This window comes from Nymphalis io, chromosome 21, assembly GCF_905147045.1.
Source record: "Nymphalis io chromosome 21, ilAglIoxx1.1, whole genome shotgun sequence".
Taxonomy (NCBI): Eukaryota; Metazoa; Arthropoda; class Insecta; order Lepidoptera; family Nymphalidae; genus Nymphalis; species Nymphalis io.
Window position 1 is genome coordinate 1,793,858 of NC_065908.1, and position 26,872 is coordinate 1,820,729.

At 36.7% G+C, this 26,872-nt stretch overlaps 1 protein-coding gene across 1 annotated transcript; it reads left to right on the top strand.

Annotated features, from left to right (window-relative positions):
• Nucleotides 1–796: 796 nt before the first annotated feature.
• LOC126776847 (cathepsin O-like) lies at nucleotides 797–25,777 on the top strand. Its single transcript, XM_050499688.1, has 6 exons — nucleotides 797–1,050; nucleotides 1,166–1,482; nucleotides 18,109–18,241; nucleotides 21,560–21,753; nucleotides 22,721–22,840; nucleotides 24,081–25,777. The coding sequence occupies exons 1-6, from the start codon at nucleotides 859–861 to the stop codon at nucleotides 24,268–24,270; spliced, it is 1,146 nt and encodes a 381-aa protein (XP_050355645.1). The 5' UTR covers nucleotides 797–858; the 3' UTR covers nucleotides 24,271–25,777.
• Nucleotides 25,778–26,872: the final 1,095 nt, after the last annotated feature.

Sequence of the window (26,872 nt, forward strand, 5' to 3'; positions counted from 1 at the left end):
ACTTATTGCCATTTATGCCAAATAGTATGTATATATATAAGACTTCTTTAGCTGAACAAAATAGCATAGTAAATGACTTAAATAATAGTATTGATTTTATAATGTATAAAATAAGTTACAGGAAGAACTAACATTTTAATGTTATTTTATATTTCGTTAGATTTTGAGTTGTTAAAAATATGATATAAAGTAATAAAGCCGCGAAAAAACGCGATTGCGGAGTGAATCCGTCTAATATTTTTTACTAAAGTTCGCACGTTATTATTATTTATTTAGATTTCTTTCCCTAAACTCATTCGCACGTAATTGCAGTAGGAGCAGCTGCGGCTATAAAGTTATCATACTAGTACTGTTAATTAGACGGTTGATTTAAAAATGCTTAACCTGGTGAACAGTAAATATAAAAATAATTAAATTAATTTGCTAGACTCCATGATGATTTTGATAGTAATATAAAATATAGATTTTTAAGGCTGACTCAAACGTCGTTATGCCTCCTCTCCGCCGCCGCTCTCTACTCTTTTGTGTGTGCGCGGCGCGTGTACTTTGTTGCTTTATGTTTTTATTTATTTTACTCCTAATTCATTTATGTAGTAACCATCACTTTCCATGTTTCACATGTTCGCGCGTCCTACGAAAGCAACATTTTTTTGGCTTATATTTAAATTTATTTAATATATTATATATATATTATCTGTCATGTAATGAATTTAATGAACTCTGTACCTGTCAAGTGTCAAGTTGTTAAATCATATTGAATCTAGATGACAGATGTCAATGTAGTTAAATAAAACATTACTGATAATGGGAGGCCACTGAGAGGTCGGTGTTTTCTGAATTTTATTTAAATCAGTAACAATGAAAAAATGGTGGAATTGGATTCTTGTTTTGGCATTAGTGAGTTTGTTATTCGTTGCTATTCCTCTTACTTATTCAAATACCAAAACAAAGGAGAAACTTCGACCAATATTCGACAGTTATATAGAAAAGTTTAACAAATCGTATAAAAATAATCTCACCGAATATGAAAAAAGACTTGAACATTTTTGTGTAAGTATCTTTAAATCCAGCCTAAACGTATAATGGATGACTATATTTTGTTTTATAAATTATCACATTACCTCATATTAAATCCTTATTTTACAATATTTAAACAATTTTTAAGGTTTCGGTTGAAGAAATAGACGCGTTAAATTCAGCATCTAAAGGCCCCGAACACTTAAGAGCTAAGTATGGCCTTACAAAGTTATCGGATCTGTCTAAAGACGAGTTTCAAGAAATACATCTATCAGATGAGAAACCACACCATAACAGAAATCATAGGAGGAATTGGAGTAAAGATCAATCAGATAAAAGTGGCATGGATGATAAAGACCAATATACCATAACAGATCACCATTATAGTGATGAAAAACACAAAACCTATGATAAGAATATTCTTATAAGAAAACAACGAGCTGCTATTCCGCTTCGTGTTGATTGGTGAGTTACTTAAAATATATTACTTAATAAAAATTATAATGTACTAAATAAATTATAAAGTTTGTCTCAAATGAAAATATCTATAATATTATATATAAAAAAGATCTTATATATTTCTAAAATATATAACTGTTCACCTCTAATAGTAAGGATTGCCTTTAATAATGATACGAAGTATTCGCAAACCTTCTGGTATGATTTCTAATTGAATCTTAGCATTGTGGTAGTGCAGTAGCAGAGCTTTTATAATTCCACATGCATGAAACCACAAGATACCCTTAGTTATATTTATCGTGTATAGAAGATAATCAGAAAAACTACATATATAACTAACAAATGTAACTAAAAGCTCAGTAAGTAAGGTATAAAGTTGAAAATTCTTCAGTGGCAATGTTTATAAGTGGTAATGACCACTTACCATGTGGTTACCCATTTGACCTTCGACATACCTATTTTAGAAAATTAAAAAATGTATAATTTGAAATGGCTTAGTTTTATGAATAAACTTTTTAAATATTTTTTATTCAAGTAATATAAAACCAATAGACTACACTTGCTTTTATAAAACATGTTAAATAACATTATTAAGTTAGTTGATGTAAGAAGTTTTCATTGAAGTAAATAATTAGAATTTTAAACCTATTAGTTAATGAAGACATGTAGTAAATGGTATTACTATAATGTAGTTTTTATAAAAAAATAATGTCAAGAAGCTATTAAAAAACATTTTATTATACAAAAAGGCATTTACTCGAATATCTAATAATCTAACAATTTGCATCTGTCTGAAATACTTTATAAACTTGCTATATAACTTTCTGTCATTATTATTTCTGACATCTGAAAGAGGAAGACTTTCAAATAAGACATCAGTTGTGCTCGTAATTTTGCAAATATTCGTTTATGATATCAATATTGAGTATTTACTGACAATTTAATAGAAATGTATACCAAAAATGCTTCAATAAACTAAAAGTTGATTTAATTTGTGACAAAGTAAAACGTCAAATAAAGTTATGAAATCGTTAAACGGCGCATATTGATCGCTTAATTTAACCACGGACTTAACTTAAATTTAAACGGACAATATTCTTGCGTTTCTCGGAAGCGCACTTTTAATAGATATCGAAAAGATTGCTGTACTAACGAATACATATACTGCCCATAAACGGACATTAAAAACAAGCAGTAAACGCTTTAATGGTTTAAAATATACTGAACATATTACTTCTTACCTCACAGTTGAAACCCTCGTCACATGTTAAACTAAAAAGTTTTCTACGAATGAATCAATACACAAAACGATCATTATCATTTAGGCTCTATAGACATATATATGCAGTTAATATATAATAATATTACAGAAAAAATATCATTCATTCATCATTGTTCAACGATTTCGGTTTTTTTTAAACTTATTATAACATTTCATAATGATTGAGTTTATATATTTATTTATGAATATAAGATAAACTTCGAATGACCGGTCTACAATACAATAACATCATTGTATATTTATATCATCTTTTTATGCGTATATATGTAGATACATGCGATTTCGGTCACGTGTGGTATACCCGGTGGTAGGGCTTTGCCGGCATGTCTTAGTGACCCGCTCACCAAAACGCTCTGCCCCAAAACGTTTTTACTCTTTATTGTTGTTTTTTTTATTTGAAGGGACTCGCCCTTGAGTTATTATTACATGGGATATGATATCAATGATTCCATTATAGACAGTAAGAAATGTTATATACTTCGGGCAAGCGTCGAAAGATAAAGGTGACCACTTTACATGGTCGCCGATTTGTTATATACTAATAAACAAGGATTCGTTTTTTTTATATTACCTTGAAAAACTTCGAAGCCAGTATACATAAAATTTATGCCAGAAGACGCAGCGCGTTTCGGAAAAGATTTACATATTAGTATTATTATATAAGAATAATAATAAGTTTCACCCGTTTTAATAATCGACTATTGACGTGAAATACATAGACTTTGTTTCCTTGTTTAACATATTACTGATGATAATATAATTGTTATACCCTATCATAAAGTTTTATATAAGTCTGAACATATGCAGTTGCCATGGCGAATTTTATTAAAATAAACTTAAAGCTTACGTAGTGCGTGACGCCCAATTGCTAGGTAGCTAACCTATTATGAGGTGATATAACTGGTACTTATTATAAATTCGAACGAGATTTTTTTTATTTATTTGTTATGCTTTCATTTCTTAAACACTCAATCGATTATCATAAAATGTTGTATACGTTAGGTTTACAGAAAAAGACGGGTATCTGACCTGCCTTTCCCCCTCTCACACGAAACAAGTTATCTCTAGGTATTATAAAACAAAGTCCATGTTGCCTATGTATACTCCCCTCCGCTTACTTCATCTAAACTACACAACGGGTTTTGATAGGGTTTTCACTTACAGAAAGAACTATAAATGAGAAAGGTGTATATAATTCGTAAATATTTTGTTCTTACTGGTGGTAGGACTTTGTTCAAGCTCGTCTGGGTAGGTATCACCCACTCATCAGATCTTCTACTGCAAAACAGCGGTACTTGGTATTTTTGTGTTACGGTTTGAAGGGTGAATGAGCCAGTGTAATTACAGGCACAATGGACATCTAACATCTTAGTTCCCAAGGTTCGTGGCGCATTGGTAATGTAAGCGATGGTTAACTTTTCTTACAATGCTATGTCTATGGGCGTGGGTGAACACTTACTATCAGGTGGTCTATATGCTCGTCCGCCTACCAATACTATAAAAAAAATCAAAATGAACTATGACGTTGTTTTATCCAAAAAACCTGTTTTCGTATAAGGCAAATGCTGGCTAAACTTTAAGAGATTCATCATCACAATGTACTAGAACATTGTAAGTCTTAAAAAGACCTACAGAAAAGTCCGTGATAGCATATGCCTATTTCCTAAGGCGTATCCATAATAAATATATTTGTATTAAAAATTAAAAAAACTAGCCTCGGATAAAATGTGTTTTGTGATAGGTTCATATTTATCATATATGCCATACTCATATATACAGTTATAAATAATTAAACGTTGTTAAATGAATATATATAAAAAGCCGAGATGGCCCTGTGGTAAGAACGCGTGAATCTTAACCGATGATCGTGGGTTCAAACCCGGGCAAGCACCACTGAATTTTCATGTGCTTAATTTGTGATTATAATTCATCTCGTGCTTTACGGTGAAGGAAAACATCGTGAGGAAACCTGCATCTGTCTAATTTCACTGAAATTCTGCCACATGTGAATTCTACCAACCCGCATTGGAGCAGCGTGGTGGAATAAGCTCCAAACCTTCTCCTCAAAAAGAGGAGAGGAGGCCTTTAGCCCAGCCGTGGGACATTCACAGGCTGTTACGGATTACGGAAATGAATATAACTATAGCGCGCACCCGTTCGAGGCCGGGCGGTTTGTTTGTGTAATATACACGGACTGACGCTCCGAGACAAATACTGATTTCTTTCACACTAAACCTTTAAAGCACTTCTGAATTTGTACATAAAAAGTAGACAACCGAGGTGTTTTCTTGAAGCAATCTTGTGAGGCGATTACTTTGCGAAACCGAAGTTCGTATTAAGCCTATAAATAAGTAATGTAGCTACAGTATAATTTTAATATTAAGTATTATAAGTTGCCGATGTACATAAGTAAATTACACTGTAACTTGTATATTATCGGCCTTTGTTATAAAAGTTGCTTAGCGGCTGTTTTGTTAAACAATGATTTCGCTCTTTCTGTCATTATTGATTTGACATTCGAAAGAAGAAGACAGCATTGTTTATCTAATCACGCGCTGAACAACGTTAATTAGTAAAGCCGTATATGTATGTCCGTGTAGAAAGAAACGTTAAAAGCATTTGAATAGTAATTTTACAAGCCGAGTTGGCCTAGTGGTTAGAACGCGTTAATCTTAACCGATGATCGTGGGTTCAAACCCGGGCGTACCACTGAATTTTCATGTGCTTAATTTGTGTTTATAATTAATTTCATGCTTGACGGTGAAGGGAAACATCGTGAGGAAACCTGCACGTGTCTAATTTCATTGAAATTATGCCACATGTGTATTCTACCAACCCGCATTGGAGCAGCGTGGTGGAATAAGCTGCAAACCGTCTCCTCAAAAGGGAGACTACGCCTTAGCTCAGCAGTGGGACATTAAAAGGCTGTTACTGTTTACAAGACAATTAAAAGTATATCTATCTCCGTTGCCGACTATATATGTAACGATGCACATTGACAAACTGTTATAGGGCTTCAGATCCTGTGGTCCTGTTTTAATCCCCTAGGCGGATTAAAAAGTATAGGTTTTTCTGTTAAGCGTACCAATGTCTGTGCATTAATTTGCAAGTATTTATCGTGATCGAAAGTCGGTATATATACCTCAATATTATGTATACAAAAAATATTTATTTGTGTTGAATATCTTCACACTGCTTTTAATTTATAATTTAACATAGTAAAATTCAATTGATATATCATTATAATCTCATTACATCTTCACACTGCTTTTAATTTATAATTTAACATAGTAAAATTCAATTAATATATCATTATAATCTCATTACATTGTCGAAAGTGGATACCAGCGATTAAAATATAATATCATCGTTTTTTAATTACATAATGTTTTTATTACATAATAATTATTCAACAAAATTATTCAAGTTAAATCGGTTGAAAATAAATAGCTATTATCGAAGGATCACGTCTGATTCGACTGATATTCAAAATTTAAATATTAATAATTGTAATAATATTAAAATATACAAAAAACGTTGTCGCTTATTACGTCCTAGCCACTGATAAGGTGCTTATTCTACTAATATACTTATCCGATATATGTACGATACGATTACGATACGTCCTCGATTCTATTCCGATCTTACTTCGATTAAACCGTAACTGGGTCGTGGATTTGACTGCCTCGTTGATTCTGTGGCTTGATGTAAAGCCGCAGACCCGATGGTCATGGGTTTAATTCCCAGGTCGGGCCAATAAAAAGTTGTTGGGTTTTTCTGTCAGAAAATTCTCAGTAGCAGCCCGGAGTCTGGAAGTTGGAACTGTATCCATTCCCGTGCCTCGGAAAGCACGTAAAGCCGTTGGTCTTGCGCCTTGTTGATCGAGTTATGAGTGTTAGGGAATAGAGAGTGCACCTGTGTTTGCGCACACACTTGTGCACTATAATATGTCCTGCGCAGTTGGCTAATCGGTCTGGAGGACATCATTAACTGGATCGTTGTGTTAGTAGAATAGGAAAACGGTAAAACGGCAACGATTACATTTCGATTTGATTGCGATAAAGTTATAAATTTGTTAGTAGAATTTCTGCTTCGCTAAGTGTAAATTAAGATAAACCAATTTATTTTATGAATATGTCATAATAATTAACAGTTGTCCTATATCCTATTCCACGAGTTTATCGACTTACCAAGACTAGCTACCCGTCCCGGCTTCGCACGAGTAAAATGTGGATCTACATAAAACGTTTCGCAATACCTATTATAATATTACTCGGTCTCCACTGTTTAGCGACTCCAGTCGGCATGATGTTTTTTCTAACATCTTCAACAGTCACCATCATATTTCAGTCATTTTACACGAAACCCTAATGAAATATTAAAGCCGAGATGGTCTAGTGGTAAGAACGTGTGAATTTTAACCGATGATCGTGGGTTCAAATCCGTGCAAGCACCACTAAATTTTCATGCGCTTAATTTGTGTTTATAATTCATCTCGTTCTTAACGCTAAAGGAAAACATCGTGAGGAAACCTGCACGTATCTATCAATCAAATCAATCAACAGCCAATCGTTGTCCACTGCTGAACATAGGCCTCTCCCAAGGTGCGCCAAAACTCCCAGTCCTCCGCCTTCCGCATTTAGTTGGTGCCCGCCACCTTCTTAAGGTCGTCGGTCCACCTGGCTGGAGGGCGCCCTACGCTGCGCTTGCCGATTCGCGGTCTCCACTCTAGGACTCGTCTGCTCCAACGGTCATCGGTCCTACGACATACGTGACCAGCCCACTGCCACTTCAGCCTGCTAATTTTGCAAGCTATGTCGATGACTCCTTTTCCAGATAATCTAATTTCTGATCTTATCCTTCAAAGATACTCCAAGCATAGCTCGCTCCATAGCACGCTGAGCGACTTTGAATTTGTGGACTAGTCCCGCAGTTAGTGTCCACGTTTCGGCACCATATGTCATGGCAGGTAAGACGCATTGGTTGAAGACTTTCGTCTTCAAACATTGCGGTATAGACGACTTGAGGACTTGACGAAGGTTGCCAAATGCTGCCCATCCCAAGCGAATTCTTCGATCGGCTTCCTTCTCGAAGTTGTTCCTACGTACTTGTATTATCTGTCCTAGGTAGGTATATTCACTAACAACTTCGAGAGGTTTCCCCTCGACGTATATCGGACCTTGGTCTTGTCCAAGTTTATACCGAGACCGACACACCGGGAAGACTCGCCTAGGCTACGCAGCATTTCGGTGAGTTGTTCGAGCGACTCTGCTATGATGACGATATCGTCGGCAAATCGAAGGTGTGAGATGTACTCGCCGTTTACATTGACTTCATACCTAGTCCAATCCAGCGTCTTGAAAACGTCTTCCAACGCGTTGGTGAACAGTTTCGGGGATATTACATCCCTCTGTCTCACCCCTCTGCGCAGTTGGATCGCCTTCGTCTTACAGTCCTGGATGTGGACAGTCATTGTAGCGGCGTTTTACAGAAATCTCAGTAACTCGATATATCTCCAATCGATATGACATCTCTGCAATGAGCCGAGCACTGCCCAGGTTTCGATGGAGTCGAAGGCTTTCTCGTAGTCCACAAATGCCATACACAGCGGCTGATTGTACTCTTCGGTCTTCTGCACAATCTGCCGAACAGTATGGATGTGGTCCACGGTGCTGTAGCCTGATCGAAAGCCGGCTTGCTCTGGGGGCTGGAACTCGTCAAGTCGTCTGGCGAGACGGTTCGTGACGATTCTTGAGAACAGCTTATACACGTGACTCAGGAGGGAGATTGGTCTGTAGTTTTTCAAGAGGGTTTTATCACCTTTCTTGAAAAACAGTACCACCTCACTCCCGCTCCACGTTTCCGGGGTGTTGCCATGTTGGATGACGGAATTAAAGAGGCTTGCTAGCTCTTTCAGAAACGGAGTCCCGCCTGCCTTAAGCAACTCTGTTGTGATTCCGTCATCTCCCGGAGCTTTGTTGTTTTTAAGCTGTTCTAGAGCCGCCCTAATCTCGCCTTGGTCAACGACCGGGAGCTCCTCGGAGTAATGGCGCATAAGAGGGGCGCGCTGGTCATCAATACTGATTCCCACGGTATTATCCGATCTTGAAGAGAACAACTGCCCATAAAACCTCTTTACTTCTCCGACAATCTCAGGCCTAGAGGTAACGACCCCACCATTTTCAGTTTTAAGTTTTGTCAGACGCGGCCTCCCAAACTTGCGAGCGAACACTTTCGATCCCCGATTTTCCTCAATCGCAGCCTTGATGGCACGGGTATTGGAGCGTCGGAGATCGCGTCGCGTCAGCGTTTTTATTATTCGATTTAAGGCCTTATCTGACAAAAACGATGGTAATTCTCGTCGTTTTCTCATGAGCTCGAGTGTCTCAGCAGAGAGTTTTGGTGCGTCGTCTCTTCTCTGTGGCGGAAAACACTTGCGGGATGTGTTTTGCAGTATTTTGACCAGCGTGTCGGTTCTCTCATCAATTCTGCTTATGGTTTCCAACGCGGTCAATTGATTTTGAAGTTCCATTTGGAACTTTTCGGAGCCTTGAGCAGCTTGGAGCACAGTAGGTCGGAGAGTAGACCTCATCATTCTCGATCTTTCGGCTTTTAAGTTGATATTTAGAGGGCCTCGAACCAAGCGGTGATCACTTCCGGCACGTATCTAATTTCATTGAAATTCTGACACATGCGTATTCTAAACCATTTAAACCATGACTTGGTCAAAGTGAAATCATCTACCCACACGCATTCTAGCAGCGTGGTGGAATAAGCTCCAAACCTTCTCAGCCCAGCAGTGGGACATTAACAGGCTGTTACTGTACTGTTACCTAATGAATTATATATCTAAAGCTTCCACATGAATCACTCCGTCCAATGGTGAAGACCGTATGAAAATCCGTTCAGCAGTTTTTGAGTTTATCGCGTTCAAACAGTCGGACGTACAGACGCGACGGGGGCGACTTTATTTTATAATACTCGTATGTAGTAAAAATCCGTTCTGGTCTTCGATTGAGTATCAATCTTTAAGTATGATTTTTTTCTAGACTATCAACGTACAGCCGAAACAATAGAATCAAGAAAGCTTAAGTTAATAATATAATAAGTTTATTTTATAACATTAGCATTCGAAAAAATTTTTGGAAATTTTAACTTTAATAGGATAAATGGGTGGGGTAACTTCGTTTATCAAACGTAACCTTGATATGATAAGGCTCTGCACCCTTAATGCCTTTCGAATTGGTTATCTTTTTTAATACATGAAGAATATGTAACTCATGTTTTTTTTTTTTTTATAAAAAGACATATTAATACAATATAGTCGCCACTAGGTACCAAGTCGAGTGATCACAACGTCATGAGAGTACACATGACGTGCCACTTTTTTGTACGTTTATTCAAAGGTCATATAATATCTAAACACAACTGCTTCTTAAATCCAAATTTTGCCCTTTATAAGAAACTGTATAAATATAAATGTACGGAAAACGCTAATTTTTATACGTTATTTATGTAAAATATCTCAGGCTTTGGAATTTAAGTTACAGTGACGTCTGACTCATTGATTGCCTTCGTTGTCGTGATCGTTTTAACTATGAATTCAGATGTAAGAGATCAAAGCAAATTATTTAATATCCTTTTTGTTTTTACAATGCAATGTAATGCAAAATCGCTGACGTATATAAAAAGTAATAATGCTATTTTAATAAGGTGGGTAGCTAAATAAACACGATCAATTTATTTGCAAACCATCGACAAATTTACAAAAAAAAAATACATAGAGACAATAAATACACGCTTAAAAACAAAACACTTTATTTAATATTACTAAATTAAGCGAAATGCTTGCCAGCTTCAAAAACATAGATGCCGTGTTTCCATATGTGTACCTACATACTAAAAATGTTTTATTGATATAGTTTTTTAATAATTCCTTAGTTAATTTAATACATAGTCAAGATATATCGCATAAGCGTGTTCGATAATATACATGTATTTATAAATAGGAAAATAACTGGTTCTGTTTGTATGAACGGGACATTCAAGACGCGGGCAACGTCCTCGTATCGAGTCCATTGCAGTTTTAAAGATAAAAAATCATTCAATCTGTTTTTTTATTAGTAGATTTGGATTAGTGAATTATAATCTTATATATATTTACGTCATCAGATTAAGAAGTGAATGGAATCTTGGCGTAAAATGGAATTTTTAGCGTAAAATAAATAATTATAATAATAATTATATAAGCGTTCTAAATTTAAATTGGAATCGTTTACTTTTTTATTAGTATTTGTTACGTAGATACACATTGAGAATGTTTTTTTTTTTTATAAAATTTATATAGACACATTATAACCATTATTGAGTCTAGTGATCGATACGAATGTCCTGTATTAAATTATTATATATATATATATATATATATATATATATATATATATATATATATATATATATATATATATATATATATGTATATAAATAATGTACTTGTTGGTTTTCTGGAAGAGTCTATTTATGTAGCGATAAGGCCGCCAAAGTTGTATGCTGATTAGTTGGTATCCATGTTTTATATAATTCTTTTTAATCTTTGTGTGTGTAAAGTATATTCTATGTATCTATGTATCTATCTATCTAGTTACCTGTCCTGGATCGAACGGGTATAATAAGGGTTTATATAAAACGCTTATATTGTAAGACAAACATACACGCTTTATAAATATATGTAATATACGTTTTCATTTATACTGCTACCCATGCCGGCTTCGCTCGGGAAGAATAAGGGTCTGCATAAAACTTTTATATGGGACTGCCACGTTGGTCTAGTGGCTTGATGTAAGGCCGCATACCCTGAGGTCCTGGGTTCAATTCCCAGGTCGTGCCAATAAAAAGTTATTCCATTTTTCTGTCAGAAAATTCTCAGTAGCAGCCCGGAGTCTGGAAGTTGGAAGTGTATACACTGGTCCTGCGCCGGAACTCTTTCCGGTCGTGTCGGATTGCCGTCCCATCGGATTATGAGATTTAGGAAATAAAGAGTGCACTTGTGTTTGCGCACATGGCTGTGCACTATAATATCTCCTGCGTAATTGGCTAATCTCTCTTGAGGTTGGCCGCCGTGGCCGAAATCGGTCTGGAGGACATTATTATTATATGAGACAAATATACGAAGAAAACTATTTTTTTTTTTGCATAAAAACAGCTCACCGTATATTATATTTATATATGATTCATTAAAAAAGAATTTAATCTTTTTAAATACCAAAGTGAAGTTACATATGTAATGAGCGTAGCAAACAGCCAAACAGGGCACGAGCATAGTCAGTAGAGTAAAGTCATCATCAGCAAACATTTACATATCAGCATTATTTATGAATTTTAATTAAATTTTACTGGTGGTAGGGCTTTGTGCAAGCTCGTCTGGGTAGGCACCACCCACTCATCAGATATTCTGACGAAAAACAGCAGTACAGTTGGTATTGTTGTGTTCCTGTTTGAAGGGTGAGTGAGCCAGTGTAATTATAGACACAAGGGATATAACATCTTAAAAATAATAAGTTTAAACGCAGTCCATTTTAAACCTTGACTTGAAACAGTTGTATTCATTTTTGTACAAAATCATACGACATAACATCTTAGCTCCCAAGGTTGGTGGCGCATTGGCGATGTAAGCGAAGGTTAACATTTCTTATAATGCCAATGTCTATGAGTGTTGGTGACCACTTACCATCAGGTGGCCCATATGCTCGTCCGCCTACCTATTCTATAATATATATATATATATATATATAATATATATATATATATATATATATATATATATATATATATATATATATATATATATATATTTATGCCATATACTTGTTTATATGTAATTAATATGCACTCTTGTCTACGCAACGATACGCATTTTATTTTTCGAAATATTCGATGTGTCCAAACAGGTTTTGAAATATAATTGTATGTTTACAGAGAATCATTTTTTGAATAGCCTTGATCTTAATTTGAACTTTAAAAGTAATGTGTATAATTGTGGAATGTGAAGCTTAGAAGTTACAAATACTTCTGTACGTGTGTCTGTCACTAGACTCCTAATAAACGGCTAGACGGAGATTGGACCTGGTAGTTGACGCTCGATATGTCGGTTTTAGGTTTTTTTTTAACAAATATATAAAAATATGATTGTACCCTTGCGATATCGGGAGGATCAGATATTATTGCATTGATATTTTACAGTATTCTGTAAAATATCAATGCAACATTCTAATTTATAATAAAACTAACTACCCGCAAAACTCGCAGTCGGTATGATTTTTTTCCTATATCACCATCCAGCGTCGTCGTATTTCAGTCAATTTACACAAAATTTTATTGAATTGTCGCGGTCGCAGCGATCACAGGAAGACATCAAGACGATTGGTATATTATAAAATACAAGCGTGGGTCAACGTCTGCCGAATTTTGCTAGTTAAATAAAATATCCATTTGTTATCATAATGTCACTAAAATTATTTCACATAGGTCAACCTGTTTGAAACTGCTTTTAAATTAAAAAAAAAACAGAGTAGTAGTTTTTGTTTCCGTAGTTTTTTTTCCTTCGTCTGCCTGACAATTTTCAATGTGTATTTTTTATGACAAACGATTTATTCAATAATAATCGTTGGTAATATTACTATTACGATAATTGTTTTATACCCTTATAACGTGCTTTCCTGCTCTCCATGGCAGTAAATGAAATGGTATAAGTATATTATGTCATCAGTCATGTTTTTCCAATAAAGGGTTAAAACCTTTAAATAAATCCAAAATTGTCTGTGAACTGAGAAGGCTGATTTTATGTGCAAGGGCTTGTTTAAATGTAACTGAAGGTGGATACAAAATAAAAAAAATTTGTCAAAAGCAAGAAGGTTTAGTTTTTTTAAAAAATTAATATATACAATATTATACTGGTTATATTAAAAATTAAAATGTATTTATAGGTTAGAGTTGAAGATACATCATCATTGTTGCACGATTACGGCGTTTGTTGCTTATGGAGTTAGTACGAGTCCGATGCGATATGTCGTATCTATGTTACATGACTTGTGTATGGATTTAATACGTATTTTTGAAAAGACACGTTGATGGTCCATTGCTGAGAACACGTGAATCTTAACCGATTGATTTATGGTTCAAACCCTGTCGGGCACCTCTGAATTTTCATGTGTAACTTTGATAGCAAAAGTATTATCATGTTTTGTAAGCGTTCTCGCTGAAGACCATGTCAATACCAACTTCCTGAAAACTCGTGTCTTCTTTTACCGCAATGAATGGATTAGCGCGATGTCTATGTGGTGGTAGGGCTTTGTGTAGGCCCGTCTAGTTAGGTACCACCCACGCATCAGATTTTCTAACGCCAAATAGCAAATTGTAGTTTTGTTGTGTTCAGGTTGAAGGATGAGGTTACACTGGCTAACTATAGGCACAAGGGACATAACATCTTAATTTCCAAGGTTGGTGGCGCATTGGCGATGAACGTAATGGTTAATATTCCTAACATCGTCATTGTATATGGGAGGTAGTGACTTACTATTAAGTGGTCCATTTGCCTGAAGCAAGAAAAACTTTTTTTTACTTGCCGTGGAGTACCGGCTTAGAATAGTACTCCCCCAATGACATCCCGTGGGTGTCGTAAGAGGCGACTGAGGGACGGGGAAAAGGGGGGATGGGCAGCAGCGTCCCCCCTCCCATAAACATCTTACCCCCTACTGCGCTCGCCAACACGCCTGCCCAGCGCGGCGAGTATGGGCAAACCCCTCCCTTAATGGCAGATGCGCCCAAAAAAAGGCCCCCAGTTACCGGCAAGCCCGCTAGGCCCGACCAAGGTAGCGGTCGCGGTATCGGCAGGGCAGGGGGTGCTAAGAATCACCGGTTCACGGCAGGCTACCGTATAAAACGACTGAAAATGGCAACGTATAATGGACGCTCGATGAGGCTGGACCATCACCTCGCCGAATTAGAAGTAGAGTTAAGTCATATAAACTGGCATATACTGGGGTTATCTGAAGTCCGAAGACAGGGGGAGGACACGATAACTCTAGAGTCCGGTAACTTACTCTACTTCCGCGAAGGTGATAACCTCTCCCAGGGTGGTGTCGGTTTTCTAGTCAAAAAGGATCTCATTAGCAGCATTGTGGAAATCAGTAGTGTGTCGAACCGGGTAGCGTACCTTGTCCTAAAACTTTCCGACAGGTACTCCCTGAAGGTTGTACAGGTATATGCGCCAACTTCGACATACTCTGATGATGTGGTCGAAGCGATGTACGAGGACATCGCAAAGGCTCTCAACGACACCTCGAGGGCCCACTACAATGTTGTTATGGGAGACTTTAATGCTAAAGTGGGAGTACAAGATAGCGGTGAATCGAAAGTCGGACCTTACGGCTTGGGCTGCAGAAATCACAGGGGGCAAATGCTGGTAAACTTTCTCGAAGCGCAGGGGCTTTTTTTGATGAATTCTTTCTTTCAAAAAAAGCCTCAGAGGAGGTGGACCTGGCGAAGCCCGATAACGTGACAAGGAACGAGATAGACTTTATCATTTCGAATAAAAGGCACATATTTAGAGATGTTTCAGTGATCAACAGGTTTAATACCGGAAGTGATCACCGCTTGGTTCGAGGCACTCTAAATATCAACTTAAAAGCCGAAAGATCGAGAATGATGAGGTCTACTCTCCGACCTACAATGCTCCAAGCTGCTCAAGGCTCCGAAAAGTTCCAAATGGAACTTCAAAATCAATTCACCGCGTTGGAAACCATAAGCAGCATTGATGAGAGAACCGACACGCTGGTCAAAATACTGCAAAACACATCCCGCAAGTGTTTTCCGCCACAGAGAAGAGACAACGCACCAAAACTCTCTGCTGAGACACTCGAGCTCATGAGAAAACGACGAGAACTACCATCGTTTTTGTCAGATAAGGCCTTAAACCGAACAATAAAAACGCTGACGCGACGCGATCTCCGACGCTCCAATACCCGTGCCATCAAGGCTGCGATTGAGCAAAATCGGGGATCGAAAGTGTTCGCTCGCAAGTTTGGGAGGCCGCGTCTGACAAAACTTAAAACTGAAAATGGTGGGGTCGTTACCTCTAGGCCTGAGATTGTCGGAGAAGTAGAGAGGTTTTATGGGCAGTTGTTCTCTTCAAGATCGGATAAACCCGTGGGAATCAGTATTGATGACCAGCGCGCCCCTCTTATGCGCCATTACTCTGAGGAGCTCCCGGTCGTTGACCAAGGAGAGATTAGGGCGGCTCTAGAACAGCTTAAAAACAACAAAGCTCCGGGAGATGACGGAATCACAACAGAGTTGTTTAAGGCAGGCGGGACTCCGGTCCTGAAAGAGCTAGCAAGCCTCTTTAATTCCGTCATCCAACATGGCAAGACCCCGGAAACGTGGAGCGGGAGTGAGGTGGTACTGTTTTTCAAGAAAGGTGATAAAACCCTCTTGAAAAACTACAGACCAATCTCCCTCCTGAGTCACGTGTATAAGCTGTTCTCAAGAGTCGTCACGAACCGTCTCGCCAGACGACTTGACGAGTTCCAGCCCCCAGAGCAAGCCGGCTTTCGATCAGGCTACAGCACCGTGGACCACATCCATACTGTTCGGCAGATTGTGCAGAAGACCGAAGAGTACAATCAGCCGCTGTGTATGGCATTCGTGGACTACGAGAAAGCCTTCGACTCCATCGAAACCTGGGCAGTGCTCGACTCATTGCAGAGATGTCATATCGATTGGAGATATATCGAGGTACTGTGATGTCTGTACAACGCCGCTACAATGACTGTCCACATCCAGGACTGTAAGACGAAGGCGATCCAACTGCGCAGAGGGGTGAGACAGGGGGATGTAATATCCCCGAAACTGTTCACCAACGCGTTGGAAGACGTTTTCAAAACGCTGGATTGGACTATGTATGGAGTCAATGTAAACGGCGAGTACATCTCACACCTTCGATTTGCCGACGATATCGTCATCATAGCAGAGTCGCTGGAACAACTCACCGAAATGCTGCGTAGCCTAGGCGAGTCTTCCCGGTGTGTCGGTCTCGGTATGAACTTGGACAAGACCAAGGTCATGTTCAATAGGCATGTCGTGCCGGGACCGATATACGTCGAGGGGAAACCTCTCGAAGTTGTTAGTGAATATACCTACCTAGGACAGATAATACAAGTCGGTAGGAACAACTTCGAGAAGGAAGCCGATCGAAGAATTCGCTTGGGATGGGCAGCATTTGGCAACCTTCGTCAAGTCCTCAAGTCGTCTATACCGCAATGTTTGAAGACGAAAGTCTTCAACCAATGCGTCTTACCTGCCATGACATACGGTGCCGAAACGTGGACACTAACTGCGGGACTAGTCCACAAATTCAAAGTCGCTCAGCGTGCTATGGAGCGAGCTATGCTCGGAGTATCTTTGAAGGATAAGATCAGAAATGAGATTATCCGGAAAAGAACCGGAGTCACCGACATAGCTTGCAAAATTAGCAGGCTGAAGTGGCAGTGGGCTGGTCACGTATGTCGTAGGACCGATGGCCGTTGGAGCAGACGAGTCCTAGAGTGGAGACCGCGAATCGGCAAGCGCAGCGTAGGGCGCCCTCCAGCCAGGTGGACCGACGACCTTAAGAAGGTGGCGGGCACCAACTGGATGCGGAAGGCGGAGGACAGGGAGCTTTGGCGCACCTTGGGAGAGGCCTATGTTCAGCAGTGGACAACGATTGGCTGTTGATTTGAAGAAAAAATTATATAAACGATACTGTGCTACACTCAAAGTATTTAACATATAAATAACGAGCCTCCTTGTTATGCTAAAGCGTGGAATTAGTGTTTGTTGATTCCCAAGGAGGATATGCATACATTTTATTGCATTTGAGTAACTACTGATTGTCTTGCCGGTTCTTCTCGGTAGAATCTATATACAGAAACGGTTATAGCTTTGCATTTTATATATTGTAACTTGACGATTCAAAAGTGACCTTATAAGCCATATATAGCAATACTTGGGTAAATAATTATCTGATTTGATATGATGGACTTGACATGTAAAATTTCATTACTTATTGCTTAATTTATACCTAATATAATGTACAATAAAGAGTTAAATAAATAAATGGTATACTTTGTTTTGGTTATGTTAGCAACAATAAAATAAAGTAATTATTGTTGATCGATAAAATATTTTAGTTATTAAAATGGCCACGAATATTTTCTGTGGTTTTAAGTGTTTGTCTCTCGTTGAAGTATTTTTATTATATTTTTAGTTAATGTTAACATTATCATAAGTTAACCGAAATTATATTAATATTTCAGGAGAGAAAAGGGCGTAATAGGTCCAGTCAGGGATCAAGGTCTTTGCGGTGCATGCTGGGCGTTCAGTACCGTTGGCACCATGGAAGCTATGGCTGCTATTGATACGGGAAAGCTGACCACGCTCAGTGTTCAGGTGAGGCGTTTAAAAAAAAATTAGTATTAAAACAACACACGCTATATACTTACACGAACACAATTCTTACTAATATTATAAATGTGAATGTAAGTATGTTTGTTTGTTTGTTACGCTTTCAAGTTTTAACTACTCAACCGATCCAACATGAAATTTGCATACACGTTGACAAGGGTACTAAAAAGACATAGGGCTTTTAACACCACCTTTTCTCTCACACGCGGGCGAAGCCACGGACGTAAACTAGTGTATATATATAAAAGTAATCATTCAGCGAAAAAAGGTCGATTCCATAAAATATTGTATTCATTATATTGGCCTCGATGTCTGAAAAAAATAATAAAATAAGCGATTGCATTCGCTACAAGAATATTCACATTTTAGGTAATTAATGATAAAATAAATAAAAAGTAAAAGTTGCATGGCATGTGGCCAGTTTTCAATCTACGACTGTTTTCGAAATTGTGTGACAAGAATATGTCTATTGTAACAAACTGTTGTTTCGCTGACAACGAAAGTTGAATTAAAACAATTATGCTTATTATCTTTTTTTTTTTTATATAGAATAGGAAGGTGGCGAGAAGGCGGACGAGCATATGGGCCACCTGATGGTAAGTGGTCACCAAACGCCCTTAGACATTGGCATTGTAAGAAATGTCAACCATCGCTTATAGCCAATGCGACACCAACCTTGGGAACTAAGATTTTATGTCCCTTGTGCCTGTAATTACACTAGCTCACTCACCCTTCAAACCGGAACACAACAATATCAAGTATTGCTGTTTTGCGGTAGAATATCTGATGAGTGGGTGGTACCTACCCAGACGAGCTTGCACAAAGCCCTACCACCAGTGATCTTTGAACAGTGATATCGTAACTAATATTATCAAGGCGTAAGTCAGTTACACGTCAGGGGTATTGAGAAGGACATCTGAAAAGCCCCCCTCACAACGCGGGCGAAGTTAAAAGCGGAAACTAATTTATTTTATTTCAATTAAATTTCTATGGGAGGAGGAATTTAGACGGATTTTTTTTCTTTTATTTGAATTACGTGTTTTTATTTAATGTAAAGTACTAATGACTATGTGTCACGTAACGTACCTGCAGGTACAGTACAGTACAGTAACAGCCTGTGGATGTCCCACTGCTGGGCTAAGGCCTCCTCTCCCTTTTTGAGGAGAAGGATTGGAGCTTATTCCAACACGCTGCTCCAATGCGGGTTGGTAGAATACACATGTGGCAGAATTTCAGTGAAATTAGACACATGCAGGTTTCCTCACGATGTTTTCCTTCACCGTCAAGCACGAGATGAATTATAACCACAAATCAAGCACATGAAAATTCAGTGGTGCTTGCTCGGGTTTGAACCCACGATCATCGGTTAAGATTCATGCGTCCTTACCACTGGGCCATCTCGGCTTTTTACCTGCAGGTAAGGAAAGATAAAATATATTTTTTTTTCATTTTTTTTTTATAAATTTTAAATGAATATTCAAATGAAATCCAGTTTTTATTTGACGTCTTTATGAAAGTCGATTACGAAACATTCAAAATTGATGCCATTTTTACATGAATAACAGAATTAGGACCTTGAACGAACGTTCAGAAGTTTTTCTAGAACAGGTTTGCTTGTCGCATTGACTTGCAAAATTCTCGTTTTTATAGTGGGTTTGAATGCAATGGAAGTTCTCACAAAGTTTTTAACCTTATTTGAATATATTACAAGTATAACACGTTTGCCTAGATGTTAAGTTTTTAGTAGTATTGTAATATTAAAACCACTTGTATTTCATTTTGTACTCGCAAAAGCCGATATAACCACTAGGTTAGAACGCGCGAATCTTAACCGATGAAGGTGGGTTCAAACCCGGGCAAGCACCACTGAATTTTCATGTGCTTAATTTCTGTTTATAATTCATCTCGTGCTTTTCGATGAAGGAAAACCTTCTGAGGAAACCTGCATGTGTCTGATTTCACCGAAATTCTGCCACATGTGTATTCCACCAACCCGCATTGGAGCAGCGTTGTGGAATAAGCTCCAAACCTTCTCCTCAAAAGGAAGCGGAGGCCTTAGTCCAGCAGTGGGACATTAATAGGCTGTTACTCCAATATTGTGTTAAATTTATTTTATTTATCTTTTCTTTCATTATTATTTAAGATGCTTAGTGTCATTTTTGCATGTCGTGGTTACCTATAATTGTGGCAACTTTTCCCCTTAGACCTATTAGTTTGTACACTTTTAATTTGTAATTATTACTTCGTCATGTTGTTAAACATAAATAAATAAATAATTGTTGATCTGTTGCAATATATTATTAAGTATCTTTAAATAGATCAAATATTGCGTTTCGAGTATAACCGTTTGTTCGTTTCCAAACTACACGTTGAATTTTAATAAAGTTTTCTTTATATTTTCATATACTTTTTCCGATAAAATTTTAGTATATAATTAAATCATATTTTATAGTAAAAATGACCTTTGATATTTTGAAAACAAGTTTTTAAAGCGTACGTTAAGAGTGCGTACTTTATTTTAAAGCGTAATTTATGGCTTAATTGAAATCAATTAAGCTATAATTGTTCAGCGCGTGATTAGTAAACAATGCTGTCTTCTTCTTTCTAATGTCAAATCAATAGTGACAAAAAGAGCATAATTAGTGTCCTACGTGACAGTTGCTAAGCAACGTTTATAAGGCCGTGAGTGATAAACATCCAAATAGCTATTATTATTAATTTTTAGTAAATAATTGTAGATCTTCAAAATGTGATGTAAAGTCTGTTGGGGTATATATATAGATGAGTCAGATAAACAGTTTTTAGGTTTAGAGAAATATAAATGGTACTTTAGTTCTATTGAGTTATCTCGCAGTTCAAATCCGTATTAAAATAAATAACATCCGGTATTTTTTTAATTTTCTAATTTTATTAAAAAGCATTTAAGCTAGGCTGTTACTTCACTTTACTTATTTCAATATCTAAACGCTAAAATTCATTGTATTACTATGTACGCCTATTCGATTTAATTATTTTTTTTCTAATTGTTTTGCAATTTTCTCTGTAATGTAAATGTAAATCTTTAAACAAAATAAATGTCTATAACCGTAAAAATATGTTAATTTTTAACTGACTTTCAAAAAACTGAAGAGGTTCTTGTTTGTTTTGTGTTTATCACTTTAGAGCTTCGTCCTTTATGAAACGGTTTGGACTCGAAGTTTATTTGAAATTACTTTTGTTTTGTAACCATATAATTAAATATAAACTTATTATACTTGTTTTGATTTTGACATTTATATAATATATTATTATGATTGTCCGCAGGAAGTAATCGACTGCGCCGGTCTCGGCAACAGCGGATGTCTGGGCGGCGACATATGTCTCTTGCTTGACTGGCTTACGATAACTGACACCGCAATTCAACCAGACAATGAATATCCCTTGAAGCTGACCGATGGCGTCTGCCAAAAGAAAGCCAACGCGACCGGCGTCCGTGTTAAGTCATTCACTTGTGACGAGTGAGTTAATATACAATTAATAATAATAATAATGTCCTCCAGACCGACTTCGGCCACAGCGACCAATCTCAAGAGAGATTAGACAACTGCGCAGCAGATATTATAGCGCACAAGTGTGTGCGCAAACACAGGTGCACTCTCTATTCCCAAACTCTCATAATCCGATGGGACGGCAATCCGACACGACCGTAAAGAGTTCAGCCGCAGGACCAACGACTTTACGTGCTTTCCGAGGCACGGGAGTGTAAACACTTCCAACTTCCAGTCTCCGGGCTGTTACTGAGAATTTACTGACAGAAAAACCCAATAACTTTTTATTGGCCCGACCTGGGAATTAGAACCAGGACATTCGAGTCTGCGGCCTTACATCAAGCCACTAGACCAACGAGACAGTCAATATACTATTATTGTATATTCGAAAGTAAATCTGTATGTCTGTTATGCTTTCACGGTTAACCACCGAATGTGATGATATTGTGGTGTGAAGCAAGATTAAACCTCAAGTAAGGACATCGGCTACTTTTTTATACCTAACACCTGAACCCATCACGTTGGTGAGCCCGCGGGGTAATACTAGTTGTAATATAATTGTTTCGTATGCAACAAAAAAACTTTATGCTGTAAAAATTGCGTCTTTCAATATGTATATGCCGATTAAATATTACATTAATCGGAATCGAAGGTCATGGATTCAAGTCCGAGCGAGCACCACTGAATTTTCATTTCCTTAATTTGTGCTTATAATTCATCTCGTGCTTGACGGTAAAGGAAAACATCGTGAAGAAACCTGCACGTCTAATTTCACTGAAATTCTGCCACATGTGTATTCCACTAACCCGTATAGGAGCAGCGTGATAGAAAGAAACTCCAAACCTTCTCCTCGAAAAAGAGAGAGGAGGCCGTAGCCCAGCAGTGGGATATTCACAGGCTGTTACTTATTCAAAATGAATGTTATTATTCTTTGCAGCTTGATCGGGTCAGAGGAGAAGATCCTGCAGCTGATAGCGACCCACGGCCCGGTGTCGGTCGCGGTCAACGCGCTCACCTGGCAGAATTATCTCGGTGGAGTTATTCAGTTCCATTGCAGGTATATATCATTTATTATTCCATTTTTTAATACTAAATGTATATTTTCACTTATGCATAAATAATATTAATTGTTGCTTTTTTTGCTCCGACTTCTATTATACAAGTCATTTCATCACACAGATAACATTTGTCTCGCGAATCGAAATAAATCGATTTTTTTTTAATCTATGTTTTCGTTTTCTTCGCCTTGTCTATTTCACGAAAACATAATATTTTACTAATTTAAGTTATATATATTTTTTATTTATTACGTCATTAATATTTACCACAGATACCTATTATATAACGCTTAGTCACCATTCCATTGTCCTTATCCCATTTATTTTTGTTCAGCGCAGTGTAAACTACCAAGGAAGTTTATGGCAGATTTTTACAGAAAGTTTGGTAGGGTGGTTCCAGGCATCCACATGTATATTCATCTATCTTGTTAGTTTTTTTTTTTTTGTGAGATTGCTAGACGGTCTGGCTAATGAGCCATCTGATGGTAAGTGGTCACCACCGCCCATATACATTGTACAAAATATTAAACATTCATTACATATGCAATGCACCACCGACCTCAGGAAATAAGATGTTATAGCCCTTGAGTCTGTAGTTACACTAGCTTACTCACCTTTAAAGTGGAACACAAAAATACTTAGTATTGATTTGTGGCGGTAGAAAATGTGATAGTGTTAACCTACCCAGATGGGCTTGCAGGAAGCAAGCCAACAAGTATTAAAGTGGTCCAGTACTAACTATAAGGACGCAAGTCAAGAAGTTAGGTCAATAATAGGTTATTGATTTTTTCTATCGAGAAATTATCAATAGCAGTCTGGAAGTTAGCAGTGATTATCACGTGCCTCGGAAAGCACGTAAAGACGTTTGTTCTGTGCCTGAACTCTTTTTTGTTATTATTGGATTTGCTGTCCCATAGGATTATAAAAGCAATGCGAATAATGTGTGCACTTATGTTTGCACAAACACTTGTCAACTATAATATGTTATGCTCAAATGTTTAGTCTATCTTGAGCATGGTCGAAATTAATCAGAAACACGTCTTCTCGAACCATGATGAAGGGATCAGACGCGAGTCGATTGATATATGCCCTTTACAAATATTCCATTATTTTGCTCGGAGTAGAAATACACTTGTTATATTCTACTCTGCCAATTTGATATTCATTCCAGTGGTAATAAGTTTTTATTTCAATTAGGCCTTTACATTTTCGATAATTAAATGTTATTTTTATTTCCAGTGGCAGCCCCAAGGATCTCAATCATGCCGTGGAGTTGGTGGGTTACGATATTAGTGCTGATGTTCCTTATTATATCGCGAAAAATTCTTGGGGGAAAATGTTCGGAACCGACGGTTACATACTATTGGCAATTGGCAACAACATTTGCGGGCTCGCCAACGAAGTTGCCAGTATCGATATTAAGCCGTAATTTATGATTGGTGTTCGTAATTATGTTGCCAGTAAAAACTTGTGCCTTTATATTTGATAATGAAATGATATTTTTATATTTAAATAAGATATGGGACCAATTTACCTCGAAAGTGGGTTTTTTTTTGTAGTCCTATGTAATGGAAATATTCGAATAGTTATGAAGTAAATCATCCAGGTTTAACTTTTAAGTTGGATCATATTACATTGTATACTTAGGTCGATCTGTTGAATATCTATATATATAAAACAGTGAAGCTGTAACAAGGTCTGTTATTAAAACCTTTTTGGAATAACCCGAAATACAATTTAAGATATTATCTGTGTAATTTGTTAATCTCAATTAATGTATCTAATGGTTTTTTTTCGTCTAGTGATATTAAACAGTTATCAGGGTAAATCGAATTCATGTCCAAATACATTGTGACAAGCTCAAACGCATTGCCGTTTACATTCGAATCTAATTATAAATGTGCCGTCCTTTGATATACAATATTGTTAATGGTTTGTAATGTATTATCGATGTTTATAATAAGGTTTTCTAGGATATTATGTAAACAAAAAGACTCATTTATAAAGTTTTAGATATACATAGATATAATTAAGCAAACAGCTCATACTACTGTAAGCTAACTTTTGAAGTACTTCAGAACAAATCTTGCCATTATATAGTTTTAATTTTATCCATTTTTTTTTCATATATATAATTTATAACCTTTTATGTATATACCGTTATATATAGAGTAAAAATTTTATTAAAAAAAAGAAATGTCAGTTTTATGGATTGTAGAAGTCAATGTCGAGAAATATAATATGAGTATAGGATGGAGTTGCTGTCTGTGTGTCCGAAATGCAGCGTTGTTAACACCAATAACCCCAGCCCGCAACACCCCGCTTTCGTCTCACGAATGCTGACCGGTTGCCTGATGATATAAAAAAGTACGTAATATATGGCCAAGATTAACGGTGTTCGGTCAAACAGTGCCGATATTTAGTAACCTGGAACAGATATATCCATTTCATTTTATCACATGCAAAGAAATGAGAAGCGGGAAGTGACGTCAACTCCAACTGACATTTTGTTTATCAAATGTGCAGTGATAGGCTATTATATGATTGGCATCATCGTAGCTGTCTAGTGCTTTAACACATTTCGGCAGGCCGTTCGCAGCGCCTTGTCCGCAATTGCATGCCAAAAAATGCCATTCCATTTAATATATTTGAGCACACGATAAAAAGCTGGCAATCCATTATCTTTTTTGTGTCATTCAAGACTGTTGTAATTCTACTCGTATTATTTTGTTTATATTTCATTTTATATTTTCGTTTAATCTATTTTATTTAATTAATTGATTTAAACAATTGTACTTTATTATATGTTACTATTTTTTTTTAATTATTTACATAAGCATACAATACTATGTCTACAAAATTTATATGGTTAATTATTAAATGTAAAATGCTGAATTATGTGCCTTTTATATACAATTTCTTTATATTAATAAGCGAAGGAGCATTGTTTTATAATAATATTACTTTTTTACTCGATTAAAATTTTGTAATTAAATACAAAAGAAAAAAAAAAAACATTTTTATTTTATAAATATTTTTATAACCCTTTTCTGCTTTTTAATATTACAGCTAAAGTCGGCCAGTTTTTAAAATAACATCAACTGAACTTGCCTGCTAAATAAATAGACAGAATAGTATTTTTATACAGCTTTAATAAAAAAATAAGATAAATTACGACAATAAAAAATACCTATATATTCTTTTTTAATATAAATAGTATATATAAAAAAGTTATCATTCCAACGTTATGATATATAAATATTTATTGCGGTTAGTTACGATAAGATAACAAATCACTCAATTGGCGGGTAATTTACCGACACTTGAAACAAGTAAGTACACGGTAATAATAGCGAAATCCTTTAATAACAAAAATCTTAAAGCATTTGAGCTGTAAGCGAATATACCTTTGACTGTTATATGTAAATCCGAGATGGCCTAGTGGTTAGAACGCGTGAATCTTAACCGATGATCGTGGGTTCAAACCCGGGCAAGCACCACTGAATTTTCATGTGCTTAATTTGTGTTTATAATTCATCTCGTGCTTGACGGTGAAGGAAAACATCGTGAGGAAACCTGCATGTGTCTAATTTCATTGAAATAATGCCACATGTGTATTCTACCAACCCGCATTGGAGCAGCGTGGTGGAATAAGCTCCAAACCTTCTCCTCAAAAGGGAGAGGAGGCCTTAGCCCAGCAGTGGGACATTAACAGGCTGTTACTGTTACTGTTACTGTTATATGTTAAAATTTATAATAAAAATTACCTAGGTGTGTAGCTTATATTTTGTTTTTATTAGATTTTGATATGATTTTCAAGTTATTTTGCTTGATAGTATTTTGTGCAAGGGTAGGTACCACCCAATTGTCAGCCGTCTACCACCAAACAGTAATACTTAGATTATTGTGTTCCAGTTTGAAGGGACATAAAATCTTAGTTACAAGGTTAATTAATTTATTTCTTCACATCATCTTGTATTTGTATTGATAAAAATTTTTTACCACAAATCAAGCCATGTTTTATAAATAGT

Excerpts from the sequence above, each read along its gene's own strand:
- LOC126776847 (XM_050499688.1), top strand. The coding sequence starts at position 859 with ATGAAAAAATGGTGGAATTGGATTCTTGTTTTGGCATTAGTGAGTTTG. Across the intron at positions 1,483-18,108 it reads ATTCCGCTTCGTGTTGATTG|GAGAGAAAAGGGCGTAATAG; the intron begins GTGAGTTACTTA and ends TTAATATTTCAG. Across the intron at positions 22,841-24,080 it reads GTTATTCAGTTCCATTGCAG|TGGCAGCCCCAAGGATCTCA; the intron begins GTATATATCATT and ends TTTTATTTCCAG.